Below are 19121 nucleotides of genomic sequence, written 5' to 3'. Positions count from 1 at the left end.
ATTTATCTTTTTCTTTGGTTGCTTCCTGAAAAGGAAAAAGAGCTTTCATTTTGATTTTACCATAAGGTATCAGTTCCTTTTAGGTTCCCTCTCCCAGCTCCTATCTCTTTTCCCGGTGAACTGGTGATTTGTGCCTTGTTTAACAGCTCCTGCGGGTCTGGGATGCACAGTTTGTGCTTTAGGTTGAATTCTGCTCACTGCTTTGGAACTGTGGCATCTGCTGGCAGAATGCATAGCTGAAAGTGACTGCTGTGCCTTTGGACCACACATTTGGATCCCCAGCATGGAGAATGAGTGGGAATGAAGGGGTTGTTGAGAGAGAGCTTAGAGCAGTACAGCATGGAGAAGATGGGGCTTTTCCTTGCATTTTCCCTCAGCCATCAGAACGATACAGCGTAGGGGATTGAGAGAAGGCTTTTCAGTTTCCATCTGTTGGAACTGGAGTGCTCTGGTGGCACTCAGTGGCTCAGAGTGGGGATCAGCTGTGCAGTGTCCGACTGAAGACCAGCAAACCTCCTCCCTGTAATCAAAAATTTGGGGACTAGTCTCTTACTAGCAGAGCATCCTAAACGTATGGGACTTCTCTGAGCTTAAGAAAGAGAAGACAGATGTGTGCTAGCATTGGAGCTGTGCTCTCTGAGCTGCCTCCAAAACCCCCATGCTCTGCAGGTTCCCCTGCTTTGATTCATATGATTATTGGGCATTTTTTATTTTGTACTCAGCACACAAAGTTACTTCGACTACCTCCCCCTTGAGGCCAGAGGTGAATGGCTTCTCCAAGGCCAGCTTTCAAGGCAGTGATCCAGGCAGAAACAAGCAGCACTACCTACAAATTCATTGCAAGAGAAATCTCCCAGAATCCTGGCATTTGCTGTGTTAAACAAGCCCTAGTGGTCCAAGGAAAGCCAAGCCAGTCTCTAGGATGTAGCTGTATGTGATAAGCTGCTTTATAGCTCTTGCCAGCTGTCCCTATTCTGACTGACCCCGCTCTCTCCCCGTGCCCTTGTTCTGTTTGTCATGGCAAAGGTTGGCGCATGTACTGCCTGTGGTGGACTGCAATGGTGCCAAAGCTTTGTCCCGGTCTTCCGGAGCATCTGCTGACCTTACCTGAAAGCAGGGGGGCTGGCTATGAGGAAAGAGGTTCACGAAGGAAATGAAGTGCCATTGCAGCTCCTCTGAGTTACACTGGGTGACTGACTCTATCTGTGAGCCCTGGGAGAAGTCCTGGTTACTGAATTCTGAAGGAACAGTGCAATCCAGGCAACACCTGGGGAGCTGAGACCATGGGGATGGGCTGAGCCTCTCACTAGGAGGGGCCTGTCACTGATGTCTCTCTGCATTGTTTTCTTGAAAGAACCCCTGTGGCGTTTGAGGTCTGAGATTCAGAGCTCACTCATTCCCAGTGCAGCTGGATTGCTGGTCAGTTCTGGGCTGGTGTCACCCACTGTAATTCAGTGCCCAGCACAGCTCATGCCATGTGGCTTCTGGATAGCCCTCGCATGAATCTGGGGAGCGGCCTGGCTGTTGGAAATGGAAGCGTTGTTCACTTGTCAGGGTGAGGGCTGGATCACTGCCTGCCTGCTTATGTGCTTTTGAGAGCACTTCCCAGCTCTTGCTCCCAGTTCCCTTGGATTGGAGGACTCCTGGGCAGTAGGAAGCACGGATTACTTTGGACCTGCCTGCTGTGTGTCTCAGAGGCCCTGCAGGGCAGTGGCTGAGCAGAGTCCAGGTCATTGCTCCTAGTGCTTCTCCTCAAACACACCCTGCAGCAGTTGCTGGACGTGAATAAAGCTGGCAAAGAGGGGCCTGGTCCCTCCTCTGGCTCAGCAGAGCCCGTGTTACGTGGCTGGTTACTGCGGGAAACTCCTTGGGCAGCTGCTGGAAATGCAACAGGAGTGCAGCAGAGGAGAGTCAAGGTTCAAGAAATTATGGATGTCCTGGTGACTGTGTTCAGCCCCCCAGCAGAATGTGAAGAGTGCTGCGAAGGAAGTTTCTGAGAAGGCTGAGAGGAGATTCATCTGATGTGTCATGAGGACCTGGTGGTGTTGCTTTGTCCCTTGTTAGGTTTGACCCTGGTGGAAGCAGGAGAGTGTTGGCCAGCAGACGGCTGGAGTTGCCCAGTGGGCAGGACAGATTTTATATCATAGATGAGTGAAGACTTGGTGGTGCCGGTGCCTGGCCTGAAATGGCCCAGAGTCCTGCTAGTCCTTCAGTGATCAAAGTCCTTTCTTTTCTGTTGCCTCCTTCAGGACTTGACTGGAATAAAGGTGATACCTGAGACCCTCCTGGTTAGAGAGATGACACATCAATAACTGCTAAAAATCACAAATTTGGGCCAGGTTTAAATTACAAGCCAAGCTTTAAATTACAGCTGAGGTACCAGGGCCTTCAGAAGGCCCGTGGGTTAAAAAAAAAAGCCTTGGACATGTGGGGTTAACCCTCTGCAGCCTGGGAATCTGTGCAGCTGGGGTAATGAGGGGAAGACGCCTTTCCAGAGATGGGAGATATTTTACTTGCAGGGCTGTTGTAGGAGGAGGAATCAGAGCGACTGTTACCAAGGTGAAAGATTCTGAATTAATGTTTTGGGATCTTGAGATACTGAAGAACAAAAATTAGGAAGAGCATGAAGGAGGAAATGCAGAACAAGCATGGTCATCTCATCTTTTCCTTCATCCTCATGGAGAGCAGCTGTTTTGATGAGCTGCATTTCCAGGGACACATGTGCAAGACCAGAGTTCCCAAGAGGACATGTGACAGGACTAGGCTAGCTGAGCTTGGAATCCAGCTGGATTGCTTCAGGAACAGCCTGTGCATCATTGTGAGCCGTGATAAATGGGGACTGAAACAAATGATGGATTTCAGAATTGCCGCTGAGCTCTCTGCACTGGGAATCAGAGCTCCCAGGGGGAAGGAGAATGAGCTTTCTGCTGGAACTGGACATGGTTTGTTTATTCAGAGCTCGGAGCAAAGCCATCCAGCAGCTGAGGGATGACTGGGTGGCTGCTGTGCTTCCCTCGCGTGGTGAGTGGGACTCGCTCTCTGCTGGTCTCCAAGCCCATGGAGCTAAAGGAAAGAGAAGAGAGCTGAGCCTCTGTTCTGTGCCTCTCCCAACAGCTCCGTGGTTTTCTCGTTTCCCTTTGCAAACCTGGAGCTGGAAGTGTCGTGTTTGCAGGAGATGTGTTTGCTGGGCCCTGCAGTTGTGTTTGCAAAGATGGGACCTTTCTGCCTTCCAACACGGGAGCGGGGACTTGGTCACTTTGTCCTGTGCTTTAGGAGAACAAAGAGGGTGCAGTGCCTGAGGATGTGAGGTAGGAAGGGAGCAAAGGCCCTGGCTTTGCCTCAAGGATGGGCAAGCAGAGCTGAGCCAAACGGAGCGACTGTTTGCAAAATCATGTTCTGCTTTGGACCGTGAGGGAGCTCTGGCTGAGTCATGTTCACTGCAGTTTTACATCATTCTTTCCTTGGGGCTTAGAGCAAAGTGTCCAACCTGTGCTGATCACACAGGTTAACAACCTTTGTGCATTCGGTGCTTTTCTGATCCATGCTGGAAACAGCACAGAAAGACCTGCAGTATTTATGCTATTCCCAGCTAAATTCTGGATGAAAGCGAGGCTGGATGGGTTTTTTATGAGCACTGGGGGATGCACAGGAAGAGAAACATGAGAAGTCTCAGTGTTTTGTCTGCTTCCTACCTGTTTCCTGTGCCCAGTCACTGAGAAGTGTGTCTTGCCTGTGCAGTCGCTTCCCTCTGCTGGACTGTAGTTCCTCCAAACGTGTGGATGTGCTCCTGTGGTCTCCTCCTCACCCTGTGGGTCCATCTCTGATCTCTGTTGGCACCGAAGGGAGCAATGGCGCTGCAGACCCTTCTGGCCTGCCTTCCTCCTCACTCGCCTCTTCCTCCTCTTGTCTTTGCCGAGCCTCCCCCCAGTTCCTGCTGTGGCCTTCATTGCTGGCCTTTCTCCACCCTCTGTTTTCTGGCGGGGCCCGGAGCAGGAGGGGCTTCCCAGACGCGTGTGGCCGTTCCCGGGCCGCGTTCCTGGGGTGTTTTCTCAGCCTGGCCCGGCTGTGGGTGCGTGCCCCGGTGCCCAGGCCCCGGGCTGTGCCCTGCCAGCAGCAGGGAGGGCGCGTGCGAGCGTGGGCGTGAGGGCGCGTCCTTGCCCGTGCTTCACCAATAACCGCGTGTCACGGCTTGTAACCCGCGGCAGGGCCACTGCTTTGGGGATGTGCAAGCTGTGGCACACGGCTCCAAGGGGGAACGCCTGGAGGCCGCGCGTGCAGAGCGCCTCGCGTTCTAGTAAGTAACACCCAGTGCTCTGTGTTGTCGTGGCACAGATCCATCTCCTCGCAGGGGGAGGCCGCGTGTCTGTGGTGACTGCCATGCCATCCAAGCATGTTTCTCTGTGGAGCGTGAGGGAGGGAGGAAGAGCCTTTCCCCCCCTCAGAGACGTGCCGTAGGCTGCGTGCTCCTCCCCGCCCGTGCGGGCTCCCGCTGCTGGCAGGGGGCCTCGAGAGGAGCGTTGAACTGGCGCTTGCATCCTGTCCGTCCCTGCTGCATGCTGGAATGCAACCTATGGAGTGAGTATGGCGCCTGCGGTGGAGGCAAGCTGCTAACGACTCTTTTCTCTTTGCCTTTAGCCCCGACGAAGAGTCCTCGCAGAAGTTCATTCCCTTTGTCGGGGTGAGTGTTGCGGTTACGCTGTCTCAAGCGAGCTGGAATACGTTCTCAGGTGTTAACCTAAACCTAACAGGCTTCTGGAGCAGGGCAGAAGCCATTGGGTGCTCTGAGGCAGGTTATCAGCATGACAGCGTGACGGTTGGATGCAGCTGACTGATATGTAAGCAAACCTCTAAGATTTCAAAACACTACAGGGTTTTTTATTTTTCAGACAGGAATGCGATGTGTCCCTGGAAACCTGATTGTAAGGATGCTGTGCCTAGCATCGCCCTGGTTGATTGTTTTGGCCCAATTTGCTATTCCGGTGTCGGTTCTCTGCATGCTTGTCACTGATCCTCTTAGTATCCCAACTATTCCTTGAGAAGTAGAGGGTACATCCCAGCAGGGAGATGATTTATACCACAGTTATGTATTTGGAATAGTCCCTCTTTTTTCCTCCTGTCCTCAAGTGTTCCCATCCGAGGTGCCAAGTGCAGAGCGTCTGGACAGAGCCACATGTGTTCTTCTGTCGGCGTATTTTGTGCACGGTGTGCTCTTTGTCTTTTCTACCTTCCCAGCCCTTATTTGATCGTGCTCTTCAATTCATTAAGTTTTAGGTGTAAAGTCATTGACCTGCAGCCAGAAGAAATCCCTTGGCTGCTCTTCAGCTCTTGGATGTCTTCTTCCCAGTTTCTGCTGCTGTCTTGCATGCTGGCCTTGCTGTGCCTGCTCTGTGTGACGCTGACACGTGCACGTCCCCTCTGTGTCCCGGCGGTGCATCGGAGCTCGTCTAAAATCCCAAGGCATTTAAAGAGCTTAGTCTCTCTCGCCCTCAGGCTGACCCTGCTTTCACTCTGGTGTCTCCTCATAGTGAGAGTCTCTCACTGCAGTGTTCCTGAGATGACAGTCTGCTTTTGTTTGTTGAAAGAGAGATGCCTTCTGCAACAGTGGAGAGACACATCTACCCAATTTGTTCCCTGCTGATGAGCTTTGCTGGAAACTTGTATCTCCCATGAGCTGTGATTTCTAGTGGTGGACCGTTCTTACAAAACAGCTCTTTCACCTTTTCCAGTAATATGAAAAGCCTAGAGAACATCCCAGACTGTTGCTGGGTTCTGCAAGCTTTTCTTCAGGACTGATTTAGTCCTGTATTTTGTGCAAGCAAATGAGGCTCAGAGTGTTTATCCAGTTGCTCTAAAATGATTGTTGTCCTGACATTAGCCCTGCTTTTCCAGTCTGGATTTGCTTATCTGAAAGGGGTGTCTTTGGTTTGTTGAGTACATAACATTGCCAACCCCCCAAAAAACTTGCCTTGAAAGCACAGACTGATTTCCTCTGTCACTGGTGATGAGTGTCAAATCAGTGTTGCTTGCTCCTGATTCTGAAGCATTGCTGACACAGTAATGCCCTATGAAACACATCTGAAGAGTCTGAAAGGCCAAATGCAGGTGTCTCACAAAGTTTGAGGCTGGACATGAGCATTGAGGCTCTTTCCCTCAGCTGCAGCCTGCTGAGAGCCATTGGACAAGGAAGAGAGGGACCCAGTGACTTCTGGGTTTGCAGCTCCCGACGTTGGCTGCACTCTTTGCTTTCGGGGTGCAAAACCTGGTGTCCTGCAGCTGGACTGTGCAGTCTCTGACCCAGAAATGGGCAGGGCAGTGCCATGCTGCTCAGCTGGGCTCAAAGTGCTGGAGTGGAGCCTTACAAGGGGCCAGATGGACACAAGCCAGGCTCAGGCTGCCTTGGGCTGACAGCCAGTTGCCAGGAGAGTTAACAGGATGTGCCTCTTCCTGGAGGGAAAGGGGCCTGGCTGCTGCAGCTTTCCTGGATGGAGGCCTGTTGGAACTGCAGTGTTCTCATGCACCTCCCCGAGTGGAGGGAAGGGAAAGTGTTTAACCTTGTGTTCCTCCCCTGTGTCTGAACTTGAGCATCTTCAGTCAGCCAACCAGGAGGAAAAGGCCAGAAGGGATTTCCTGCCTGGCTTGCAGATCAAGGTGGCTGCAGGCAGATTTCTGTGTTGCTTGTCCCTCCCCTAACTCTGCTCCTCTTGTTCACAGCCAGTGACAGTCTGTGAAACATCCTCTTGGCGTTTAGCACATAGAGCACAAATGGCTGCTGCACTCCAGAACCTCATTTGTTGCCCTTTGGGTGGAGACTGGCCAAACGGAGCTGCAGCCTCTTTCTCCCAAGCCAGTGAGCCCTCAGGGAGCTTGTGTACACTCCACTGAATTCATGATGGCTTTTTCAAGACTGGATCTAAATGAGAATCTGACAGCTCTCCAAGATCTGCTGTTGAGCATATCCCTCCCTGCCCTCCAAACTCTGCAAAAGTGTTTTGTTTCTAATAAATTTTTTTTTTGGTCCCATGTTACAGAAATGTGCTCCCCAGAGATGTGGTCCAGACATGGTCGTGTCTGAACTTAATGACCTTCTATTTTCAAACCACAAGGTCTGCGTGGCATAATTTCTCATTCTAAAGCAGGTTTTATTGACCTGAGCTCCTTCTGCAGCTCTTTCCCATTTGTCAGCATTTGTGTAGGGTTGACATTAGCCCCAGATACCAGTTTCTTAAGGACCTTAAAAAGCTTCTTCTCTGCAGTATTGAGAATGATGATCCTTGTGTACCACAGCGGATTATCAACTGCAGAAGGTCTCTGCTTTCATATCACCAAGGGCCAGTTTATCTTTCTAGGCATAGCGTATTCTTGGGAGTTTGTTTGCAGCATGTTCTGTTCCACAAGTTATTGCCAGTGACATTTATCATTAATCTTACTGTACCAGCTGGTGACCGGCCACACACATTTGTGCCCTTATTACAGCATGATCTGGATTGTTCTGACCTGTCCCTGTGGTGGTTTGTCCCTGTCTGCCTCCAGAGGCTTTGGAAGGGGCTTTATCTTCTTTGTTGGACACTTCCCTTGTTCAGAGAATAGATAACTCTGATCAGAAACTCTACTTTGTTGCTTCTGTGGCTTCCTAACAAACCCCAACTGTGCTGCACCCTGGAAGCGGCTGCTCCTGAGCAGTGGGAGCAGCATGTCTGTAATTTAGCAGGTGCATCAAAGCAGTGCTGAAGGGATATTTCTGAGCCTTTCTCCTCCCTGGAGTTGCCATAGCTTGGAGCTGGTGGGCTGTGCAGGGCCTGGCAGGTCTGTAACAGCTCTGCAGGATCTGTGCTGTATTTGTGTGGGCCAGGTAAGGGATGGGAGCTGACACTGCTTTGCTGGACATTGCCAGGACCTGCCTGGCTCTTAGAGGACTCCTTAACTTCTCTGACTGCAGGGACAGTGCCATGGAGAGTGAAGAGATGAGCTCAATGCTGGGGTTTGGGTTCCTGAAGTTCAGGGGGCTCTTGTCTGATAGAGCTCTTCTGCTTTGCCCCCTTTAGGTGGTGAAGGTTGGAATAGTGGAACAGTCTTCTGCAACGTCGGGTAAGGAACATCCTGTGTGTGCTTTCTGTGTCCTGCAGCAGGTGGGAGTCTGATTTCACAGGCTGAGCAGACTCGTCCATTGCTGATGCCTTGAAGCGCTGTGAGGTGCAGTTGGATTTTATTAGCCCCCAGTGCTTTGTCTGCAGAAAAAGAGCCCTCTCTCTCTTGGGAGAGGCCCTTTTTTCTTATTACTTTACATGGAGCTTCAGGGCAGGTGAAATTCCCACACCTACATCCAGGGAAGCTCTACTCTCACGTTTGTGCAAACACCATTTTTCTAATGCTGTCAGTGGGGTGGATTCACTGTTACAGTTGTTTGAGGTTCAGCCTGAGGAGGCAGTTCATGAGAAGTTCATGCCTGTCTCCCTACAGTGGGCTCAATTGGTGAATGAAATTCATCTCAGTGCCTGGGAACTTCAGGGTGGGCAAAATTTTAGAGCCATTTATTTTTTATTTGGGGCGTGCAGAGCTGATATACAGGATACTGTCTGCTTACATACACAGGCATGGGGTGATGCTGTTTTGTCAGTGAGAACTTATTTTTTTCCTCCTTCACATGCACAGGAATATTGTTTTCTTTGTGTTGGGATTGTTCCTTGTATTGCTTCACTGTTTGTGCAGGGAGGCAGCCCTTCTGTGGGCCACTCCTTGCTGCCACAGTGCTCCCACCATCCTAAAGGGCCAACATGAAGGGGATGAAACCTTGGTTGTGGAGGATGGAGGCAGGTGGAATGGGGAGATCCCAGGGCTACTGGATTCCAAAAGTGGGGCTGCCCTGCAGGGGGAGATTCCCTGCAGGAGATCAGTGAGCTGGGCTGTGGCTGTGCAGGAGGCTCAGACCCTAGGAGAGCAGATGCCAAATGAGGAATGCCAGGAGTGTCAGTGTCTGTGCCTGCCGTGTACCCAGGTGTACAAAGCTCTTTGGAAGTGTGGAGCCAGTCAGAACTGATGGGCCAGCTGACCTCTGGATTGAATCTGAACAAACCTGTGCAGCAGGAGCATGGACAAAGGGATTGAGCTTTATCCCAGTGTTCTGAGCTGCGAGACAAACCCAGACAAACAGCTTGACTTCCTTTTTTTTAAGGTGACTCTGATGACGCAGCTCCCTCAAGCTCCGTTGTCCTTTCTTCCACCCCGCCATCCGTGTCTCCTGCTGTGAAAGAAGCCTCCCCCACGCCCCCTTCCTCACCATCTGTTACAGGCAGCTTCTCCTCTCCAAGGTAAACCATGTTTTGTCTCCTTACAGCTCCATTGGCTGCCTTAGCTGGCACACACATGGCAGAGAACTCCTCCACAGGAAAATCTGTAGTTTTTCCTTCATCCCTAGCCAGCATTTGGAGTTGTCACTTTTCCCCTTCACCTCTTTTGCCTCTGGAGTGATTGTGTCCTTGCTGAGGAGGGCAGGGGGGATTTTGTACTCAGTAAAAAAAGGCTGCATGTCTCAAGGGCAAGATTCTCTGGGGAAGATATGTACTCAAAAAAATTACTGACTCTTGGTACACGTGGGTGCCAGGCTAATCCCTCATGATTCTTATGTTTGTTATGGCCAGGTGAGTGGAAGGTCAGAGTGACTTCTGAAGGAGCTGATGACTTTCTCTGTGAGGGTAGTGCTGGCCGTTGGAAAGGTGGGATTACCTATAGGTAATACTAAGCCCTGGTTTAGCTGAAATTTTTAGGGGTGAAGGGAGGAAACCCTTAGAAAATTGCCAGTAAGACTTGCCCTGGCCAGGACTCTTCATTTTGTTGGTGTAGCTGTCTAACACTTTGTGTGCAGTTCTAGTACTCAGAGGCACTTGGTGAAGTTCCCCTTGATTTTGTTAACTCCTCTGAACCTCTAAGGGAACATAGCAGCAGTCTTGTGAGAAGGGGAAACTGGAAACATTTGGACTCTTCAGTTTAGGAGAGGAGAGGAAAGCAATAAGCCACTCAAGTTGTGCAAAATCAGGGGCGTTTGGGTTTGTAGAGGGTGGCTGAGCACTGGAACAGGTGCCCAGGGAGGTTGTGGATTCTTCCTCTCTGGAGACATCCCAAACCCACCTGGATGCATCCCTGTGTCACCTGTTCCAGGTGGCCCTGCCTTGGCAGGGGGGTTGGACTGGATCATCTCTAGAGGTCTCTTCCAACCCCAACAATTCTGGGGTTCTCTGAAGCCTGTGGCACAAAGAGCTGGGGGCACACAGTGACACTGCAGGAGCTTAGTTAAAAGGGAGGAGGGAAGGGACCATGTCTGGATCAATGAGGGGTCAGACAAATTCGTGGACAGCAGATCCATCAATGGCTACTAAAGGATGTTTCAGGGATGTCCCCTCTGGCATCCTTAATGCTGTGATTGTCAGGCTGGGGAAGGGCCAGGGTGTGCTCTGAGGCTGGGCTTGTGTGCTCTCCCTAAGCAGCATCCCCTGCTGTCCCTGTTGGAGACCAAATGGGGACCTTTCATCCAATCCCAGAGTGCCCTGCAGGGACCTTTCACCTCTGACTTCTTAAACTGTCTGAGGAGTTCCCTTTAAACAGGAGGAAATGGAGGTGTGAAAGTGCCAGTTGAGGTGCCCAGCACTGGAAGGTGTTAGTGCCCGTTCACTCGTGCCAGGCGCCCAGTTCCCCAGGCTCCTCCTGGTGTGTCCCTGTGGTTTGGTGGCAGGAGAGCCCTGTGTGCCCCAACAGCAGCTAGCTGGCGGTGCAGAGCTGGGGGCTGTGCAGGCTCTGAGGAGCAGAGCTGAATCTGTGTGTGTGAGCTTAGGGTGTTAAAGTTGCCAGCCTTGGATGCGATAAATCTGAAGCTGACACCCCAGCTCTAGGAATCTGATGCTTTTTGGTTTCATACTGTGTGGTAAAATCATCAAGAAATGAGGAGGTGTAGGTTCAACATTGTTCCATCTCCTGTGATCCATAAGTGACAGCACGGGGGGTGGAGGGTGACCCAAACTGAATGATTAAGCCATGTGGTTAACTGGGAATGGAACATAAAATCTTGCCTGGGCCTAGTGAATATTAGCATGCTTTGTCTTTATGAGTTGAGAAATGTGTTGCAAAGGAGCCTTAAAACTTGCATCTCCAAAGCATCATCCTTAAAGAATCTCACTTCTGAATATTGCCCTGAGATCCGAAAACCTGGTTTTAGTCATCAAAGATGAACTCTGCTATGCAGTCTGAGTTTAACCTGAATAAATGGCAAAGAAAAGGAAATGATTTGCTGAGAGGACTGTAATGATAGGACGTCCTTGTTTTTACCTTGAGTTTCTTATTAGATGGGTGGTGCAGAGGGATGCATATTTCATTCAAGATCACAGATTAATCTTCTTAACAACTGCCATTTCTCAAACTGGGGACACAGACTGGTAGATAAATTTAGGTTTTTGTCAAGTTCTTGTGTATTATTCAACACTGATTGTCACTGTGCAGGAAGAAGTATAGGCTGTCACTTGTAGGTCTGCTGAATGATGAAGCCCTGCTCCCCTCAGGGTTAGCAGTGAGAGGCAAGGGCAGGAAGGGGCTGGAACTTCCCAGGCTGCTCATCCTACCTTTGCTGGCTCGGGAAAGGGCTGGCAGCATGTTTTGGTGATGCATGGTTGCTACCACATGAAGCACAGGAGTTTTAACAACAGAGCATATCCTGAAATCTGCTGTTGTTTAACAAACATCACAGGGCTGGCAGAACATTTTTTTTTTTCCAACAGTGGAATTCCCCAGCAAGTGGCAAGGCTTGGGGGTAGGCAGTTGCAAAAAGCAAGTCAGGGAGACTGGGAACTGAGTGCCTGCCAAGGCTTTGTTCACCCCAGCTGGGAGCTGGTTTTGGCAGTGCTGTGCCTGGACAAAGTCACCCATCAGCGCTTAGGAGGCAGCAGCTTACACCTTTTTTCCCCACTCAGAGGTGAGGTAATCTGGTGTTGTGTCATTGAACTCAGCCTCATCAAAGGGAAGTGCTTGTGTGCTCTCTTCCCCACTGCTCACCCTCATGACTGCAGCAGGTCAGGTCAGCAGGACTGCAGCTTGTCTCGGCTCGCTGAGGTTTTGTGCAATGGGACCCAGGCTGCATCTCTCAGGGGTGACTTCTTGGGCTGCTGCAGTTGCTGAGTCTCACTATGAAATGTCACTGCCCGATTTCCCAAAGAGTCAGCTGTTTGTCCTCTGGCTGGGAATGGCAGCCCTGCCGAGGGGTGCGCAGAAATTACCACCTCCTCTTGTTTTCCAGCCAGGGCCTCGGTGCTGAGTTGATGGGCCTGCAGGTGGATTACTGGATTGCAGCTCCGCCCGTGGACAGGAAGAGAGACCCAGAGAAGAAGGACCCCTCCACTACCAAAAACACACTGAAATGCACTTTCCGGTCCCTCCAGGTCAGCAGGTTACCTGCCAGCGGTGAGATCGCCACCACGCCAACCATGTCCATGACCGTTGTGACAAAAGAAAAAAACAAAAAAGGTAAGGTGTCCTTCTGTCCCTGTCCTGCTGCCCCAGAGCTGCCTGACTTGTCAGTGCTGAGTTACAGCGACTCAGTCCTGTTTTCGTTCCCCACATCCTAATCAGTTGATGAGAAGTGACTGTATAAAGTGCTAGGGTTTGGAAGGGTGGTTCCTCTGTGCCAGGTAAAAAGGGGATGTGTTCACCCTGAACAGATAAGATGGTGTAGCCCAAAAGGACAAAGGTGGGCACAGAGCAAGGATGTGCAGAAGGCCATGCCTGGACAGTTTCTCTGTGTTCCTTGGGAGCCTGCTGGTGCTGTTTTGGGATATTGGATTAGATAAGAGGCAGCTTATGCCCCAACCACCAGTGAGGGTAAATGAGCCCCTCCTTTCTGGCAGTGTGCTGGAAACTTGGGATAGCTGTATTTTCTGGGATGATATCCCCATCCGATGAGCCTTTAGCTCAAAAGAGCCACAGAGGATAAAAAAGGCATGTAAGGGAAAACAGAAGCCCAGCAAGTATCACTGATCCCTGTGAGGTGACAAAACAGGAGTACCCCCTGAACTGGAGTCTAGGGCCTCCCACTCTCCTCGTGCACCCACCCGCACACAAGCGCCAGTGGGGTGATTCAGAACCTGGAGCAAAGTCCTGGGAGGAGCAGCTGAGGGAACTGGGGGTGTTCAGCCCAGAGAAAAGGAGGCTCGGAGTGACCTTAACATTCTCTGCCACTACCTGAAAGGAGATTGGAGCGAGGTGGCAGTCTCTTCTCACAGGTAATGAGGAAGTAGCTTCAAGGTTTGCCAGGGGAGATTAGATTAGCTATTAGGAAAAATTTCTCCACCAAAAGTGCTGTGAAGCCCTAAAATGGGCTGCCCAGGGCAGTAGTGAAGGCACCAGCCCTACATGCTTGGAGGTATTTGAAAGATATATAGGTGTGGCACTTGGGGATGTGGTTTAGTGATGCAGTTGGCAGTGTTAGATTAGCAGTTCGATTTAGTGACCCTGGAGATCTTTTCCAACCTCAGCAATTCCACGATTTTATAAATCTGCTTTTGTACAGAATGTTTTGTGGGTCAAAAGGAAGTAGAAGATAAATACTCTCCTGCTCTTAAACTGGGTTTATTTTCTCAGAGCAAACTAACAAAGTGGCATTTTGAATGTTGTTAGTGACTTTGTATTTCCTCCTGGCCTTGGTAATGTGAAACATTTTAGAAATTGAAAACAGCTCTGCAACAAATTATTTTCAGGGAAGCAGCAAGGGCAGTTCTGCATTTATATTTTGGCTGCCAGTAGTCGTCCTTTGCAACATCCTCTGCCTGTGGGCCTGGGAGTCACTCCTGGTGGACTCTGAGAGAAGGCTGGCAGAGCCTCCTGGGCTGCAGGACATGGGTGCATAACCCTGCAGCCAGGTCGCTGCCAGGCCAGCAGAGCTGTGGCCCTGCTGGTACTGGAGCTGCCACCCCTGGTGACACCCTTTGTAAGTGTCGTGCTTTTGGGAGAGGCAGTGCTGAGGCACTCCAAATGTTCTTCCCTGGGGATGGCCCAGCTGCAGTGGAGGTGTTCAACATCACCAGCTTTTGTGAAACCAGTTTGTACGTCTTTGCTCATGCATTTGGACAGTTCTTGGGGAACTGGACCCTTCTTTAGTTCTCATTATGCCTTCCCTACCCACCAGCTCCCCCATGTTGGAACCCCTCCTGCTCTGCAGGTGTCCGTGCAGCCCAGGCTGTGTTGGGCCACAGTCAGTGCAGCAGGCCTGACACTGCAGATGCAGATGTTTTCCCTGCATGGTGTCCCAATAGAGCAGGAGTTAGCTGAAGGTGCCCTTTGGGGTCAGGATTGTGAGCTGGGAATAGAGACATTTAGGGATAAGATGCTTATGGGCATCAGTGATGGTGCTCAGCACTGACAAACTCCTGCCAAAAAGGGAGGATCTTAGGAGGAAGAATTTTCAGACATGGATGTTTAAATGCGAAAACTCAAACAAGAATCAGTGCAGCTCCTGTGAGTGGCATAGATTCACCTTGTGCTGCTTTGCTTTTCTTCCAGTGATGTTTTTGCCCAAGAAAACAAAGGACAAGGAGGTTGAGTCAAAGAGCCAGTGTATTGAAGGAATCAGCAGGTTGATTTGCACAGCGAAACATCAGCAGAACATGCTGCGTGGTGAGTGCAGTGCTTGCATCCCTTTGGGTGCTGGGCAAGGCTCTCATGCTGTGATTGTCCTCCAGGCAAAGGGCTGAGCTGGTGTCCTGCCCTCTGCCCTGGAGCCAGTGTGATGGGGATATTCCTGGTGACATGTCCAGCATGGGGGAATGCTTTAATAGGTCTGGGCTGTGGGGAAGACCCTGCTCTGGGTTAGGACAAGGCTCCGTTCCTCTCTCTGTCATTCCCCGTTTCTCTTGCACATCTGGTGCAAGCGTTGGTTGGTGGCAAGCAGTGACATTGTGGCCACTCCTCTGGGCAGGACACTGGCACGTGCTCATGCCACAGCAGGACCCATGTATGCATCTTGTAGACAGACCTGGAGTCTGTTTTGGAGCAGCAAAAATACCCTTGTAGCCTGTTCAGTTAGTGCTCTCCAACAGAGGGACCTGCTTGGGTCACCTCCTTGATCCTGGCCCCGTCCCTGTGAGACTGGCAGGCACGAGGGGTGCTCACAGGACGTGTGTCACCTCTTTGGAAGACAGGGATGTCCTGGTGTGAGTGCCAGGGAGGAGAGGCTGATGTCCATCTCTCTAAGAGCGCATTTGCCCAAAAAAGAAAATGAAGTATGCTTAGGAAAGCTGAGAGGCCAGATCAGGTGACACTGAAATCAGCAGTGTGGGGAGCTCTGGTGTCAGTGAGCGATGCTGGGACAACAATCCGAGCTGTTCTCCCTAAACCTGGTGTGCTTCTGAGTCTTTCTCCCTGCGTTTGCAGCTGGGTGGGGCAGAGCAGCTGAGTGTGGCCCGGCCTCCCCCTGCCGACTGCAAGGGGACCTCTGGCAAAGCTGCCTCGGGCTGGCCACTTCCCCTCAGTATTTTCTAACTCTGCTCTCCTTTTACCCTCCCTTGCAGTCCTGATCGATGGGGTGGAGTGGAACGACGTCAAGTTCTTTCAGCTGGCAGCACAGTGGTCCTCTCATGTCAAGCACTTTCCCATCTGCATATTTGGACACTCCAAATCTAACTTCTAGCTGTGCTCGGCGCAGGGACCTTCTGCCCATCCCGAGGACTGCACACCAGGAGCCAGGAACTGCGTGCCAACTCTGACTCGTGTCGCTCTGCCCTCTCCTGCAGAATTAATTACAGATGTGCTTGGATTACTTTTGAATTACTTTTTTCTATTAACTCTTTAAGTTTACTACAAAGGAAGGAAACCCCTTTAAACAAAGGCAAAAAAAAAAAAAACCAAACAAAACCAAACCCAACAAACCAGTCTTAAATATAGATATGCTGACAACGTGAAGTCACGGGGGAGTTGTCAGGAGCAGGCAACCTGCCCAAGAACACCTACTACTTACGAGCAGATAGCTGAGTAACTGCACTGCTTATTAACCTGAGACCTCATTGGTGTGAGTGGGCTGGGGGAGCTGTGGATCAGCTCGAGCAGATTTTGCAGAAGATCACGTGCGTTATGGTGCGTTTGGCCCCCGCTCTGTATTTCTAGGAGGAAAGGATGGCCAGTCTTTCTTCCTGCTGCCAAAGGATGAGAGATCAGCGAGTCTGGAGGAAGTTCAACTGTGCGCTGTGGAAAACAAGCCGCTTGCAGAGTTAGGGAGGTCTGGAGAGGAGATCCCCTTTGGAGCATGGAGCCTGCTCCGGGGACAGGCAGGTGTTCGTGCTGAAGCAATGCCTGAGGAGGGTTGGGCAGGAGCAGGAATTAGGGAAACACAAAGTGTAAGGAACCTCCCGTGTCCCAGGTCTTTGACAATGACCAAACCGAGCCAGTCTCTGTGTTCCCCAGCTGGCTGTGCTGCTGAGGGGCACCACGTCAGTGGGGTCGCTGCTATTTACATACTCACACCAGTTATTTACCTGTCAATAAAACCTTGTCCAGCCTTGAAAGGGAAAGGATTTTTTTAACAGCTGCAGATTTTTTTTACTGCTTTCTAAAAAAAAAAAAATAAATAAATAAAATAAAAACAAAAATTAATAGGGAAAATATTAATTTGCCAAAAAAACCCCCACAAACCCAGGAAGATGAGCTGTTGTCTGTGGAGTGATGCATCACTGCAGTGGCTGGACTGGGAGTCAGGCCCTCTGTGTGCCCAGCTGCCTTCCTGCCTGTGTGTCACACTGCACACCTGAGGTGCCATGGGCTGCTCCATCAGGTGCTGGATGGGCTGTGGGGAGCAGGGTGTTGCTGCCATGTGGAAAAATAGACATCTCTGGCATTTCAGGGTGAGGGACTGAAATTTCTGATGGGCCCTTTTGGGTCCCCCTCCTTGCAGCCAGGCCAGGCTCTGTGAGTGTTTCCAGAAGGCACTCTCTGAGGGCAGTGATGCTTTTGAACTTTTTTTCTTCTTTTTTTTTTCCCTACCTGATCCCTTACCCTTGGGTTGTTAAAGGCTTGGGGTTTGCACTGCAGGGCAGGTCCTGCTCTGCGTGGGGACCACTCAGGTTCCATTGGGCAGGTACTGGTGGTGTGCTCTGCTGGCAGGGAGGTTCTGAGGAGAGAGCTGGATCTTGTGCCTGTGGCAGCTTGGGCTGCTCCACGAGCTGATGTCAAACCCTTTCCCAGCACAAGGGCAAGGGGCTGGGTATTCCCTTCAAACCACGTGGGGGGAGGAGGAGGACACTGTCCCTGGCCCGGTGGCACGCTGCTGGGCAGGACACACTGTCTAGCTGCAATACTTTGTTCTTCCTGCCTTGCCGAGTGCTGGCTCCTGGCTGTGACAGAAGCTGGGCTGTGGTTGTGGTGGGGATGTTGTCGTGTCCCTCAGCTGACGTTTTTTGGGTGACCTGAGCCGATGCTCTGGGGCTGGGTAGCGTTGCCTAGCAGCGGCAGCGTGGGAGAGGGTGTATAAGCACATCACATCTTTTTCGAGGCTGTTGCATCAAAAAAAAGGCTTTGTAAAGGAGATCAGTCAGTGTGTGATTTCTCCCTCGCATCGCACGCTGGTGTGACAAGGGTGATTGGGCTGGGTCCCAGCTGTGTGCAGCCTGGGCAGCGCTGGTGGTGCTGCTGCAGCGGTGGGGGGGACTGACCAACTGCAATAACTTTGTTTACTGGGGCGTGAGGGGAGAACCATCACTGTGCTCCTCTTTGTATTTCAACCTACTGTAAAGAAAAAACCTTGTAGGTAGGACAGGGTTTCCAGAGTCCTGCCTATCAAATGTGTGTTGCCCTGCTGTAGTCTGTGTGTGTGTGTGTGTGTATACGTGTGAGAGAAACACTTCTGCTTGTTGCATTTCATGTTGGTTTGTGTTTTGTTCTAACTTTATACAAGCAAAATCGTTTGGAGACACTCCGTACACCTGAGGGCTTGATTTCTCCCCTGTGGAAAGCTGTTGTTGCTCTGAAATGCGTCTTCTGTGCAAGAAAACATCCTGACTTCTCAGCCTTGTTATCCCAGAGGGAGTCCAGCAGTGGCAGGCTGGGCCTGCCTGTGGGCAGCTGTGCGCTGTGCCCAGGGTGGCTGTGGTGTTTCCTGGCCCTGAAGGCAAGGGCTGGCATGCAAATTTGGTGGCACAGCTCTGATCAGGTTGTTGTGCCTCTGTTGTTTGTCCTGTAGAGCCGCTTTGTGCAGCTGTTTCTTTCCCTGTCTGGAGAGGGGAAGTCTCTCCCCTCAGAGACAGGTTTCTGTCCCTAAGAAAAAAAAATGAGTGTCAAAGCACATGGCTCAGGCTGTTTTGGGAAGGCACTTTAGACCTGGTGCCACGAATGAGTGACTGATCTCAGGTCTCCCAACTTCCCCAGCAGTTTCTGGGGGGACCATGCCGGGAGTGAGCTCCACTGGCTTGAGGGATCCTCACTGTGGGACCAGGAAGAGTTCCTGGGCAGCACTTAGGTCCGTGCCTGCAGGGCTGTGCCAGCCTGTGGGGTTGGGTGGCCAGTGAGTGCAGAAGGACAGCTTAGAGCAGAGACAGCACCACTCTGTGTTCAGCTCTGGAGAGTTTGGGCAGGGAAGGTACATCTCGCATGAAGAAACTCAGGGGGGCTACCTCCCACCTCGGGCTTGTTTTGGAGCTGTGTGGTGTGACAGCAAAGGCGGGGCCTGGGGTGGGCAGCACCTGCGTGGATCTCCGGCCAGGAGGTGCCTTGAAGGTGGTGTCCCCTGGCGTGTCCCTTCCTCTGTGTCCCAGAGCTCACCCCAGCCCTCCACAGGGCCAGTCTCTCATGCCCCTCGGGCTGCGGCTTCTCTGAGCACCGGTTTCTTTCCCAGCTGCTGTGGGCAAGGCTCCTGCCTGGCCCGGGGGTGAGCTCTGAGGGGCTGGCTCTGGGCTGGCTCCGCGCTGAGCTGTGCCACGCTGACCCAGTTTAGCAGCTCCCGAGAGCAGACGAAAGATGGAGGAGTTTTGTGGCATCGTGTTGCGCCTTGAGTGCTTCCCGGTCCTCCGGCTTGAGTTTCCTGGAGACAAAGGCTGGGCTTCAGCCCTGCCAGTGCCGGCTGTGCTGTGGTGCAGGTGACGTCGGGGACATCTCGTGTGGCTGTT

General features: G+C 51.5%; 1 protein-coding gene across 15 annotated transcripts in view; it reads left to right on the top strand.

Moving 5' to 3' along the window:
- The window catches only part of PACS2 (phosphofurin acidic cluster sorting protein 2), a 72640-nt gene extending 56111 nt beyond the window's left edge, over positions 1-16529 (top strand). For 8 of the 15 annotated variants that reach the window (XM_040072363.2, XM_040072371.2, XM_040072362.2 and 5 more), the window contains 6 exons: positions 4636-4678; positions 8043-8085; positions 9170-9305; positions 12275-12501; positions 14533-14646; positions 15540-16529. In XM_040072363.2, the coding sequence (XP_039928297.1) occupies positions 4636-4678; positions 8043-8085; positions 9170-9305; positions 12275-12501; positions 14533-14646; positions 15540-15658 (682 nt within the window). In that variant the 3' untranslated portion in view covers positions 15659-16529. Of the gene's footprint in view, positions 1-33; positions 67-4635; positions 4679-8042; positions 8086-9169; positions 9306-12274; positions 12502-14532; positions 14647-15539 lie in introns of all 15 variants that reach the window. The other 7 variants (XM_040072359.2, XM_040072358.2, XM_040072356.2 and 4 more) reach the window with 1 other exon arrangement.
- Positions 16530-19121: the final 2592 nt, after the last annotated feature.

This window comes from Hirundo rustica, chromosome 9, assembly GCF_015227805.2.
Source record: "Hirundo rustica isolate bHirRus1 chromosome 9, bHirRus1.pri.v3, whole genome shotgun sequence".
Lineage (NCBI taxonomy): Eukaryota > Metazoa > Chordata > Aves > Passeriformes > Hirundinidae > Hirundo > Hirundo rustica.
The sequence above is the reverse complement of the archived record's forward strand: the minus strand, read 5'-3'. Positions and strand labels throughout refer to the sequence as shown.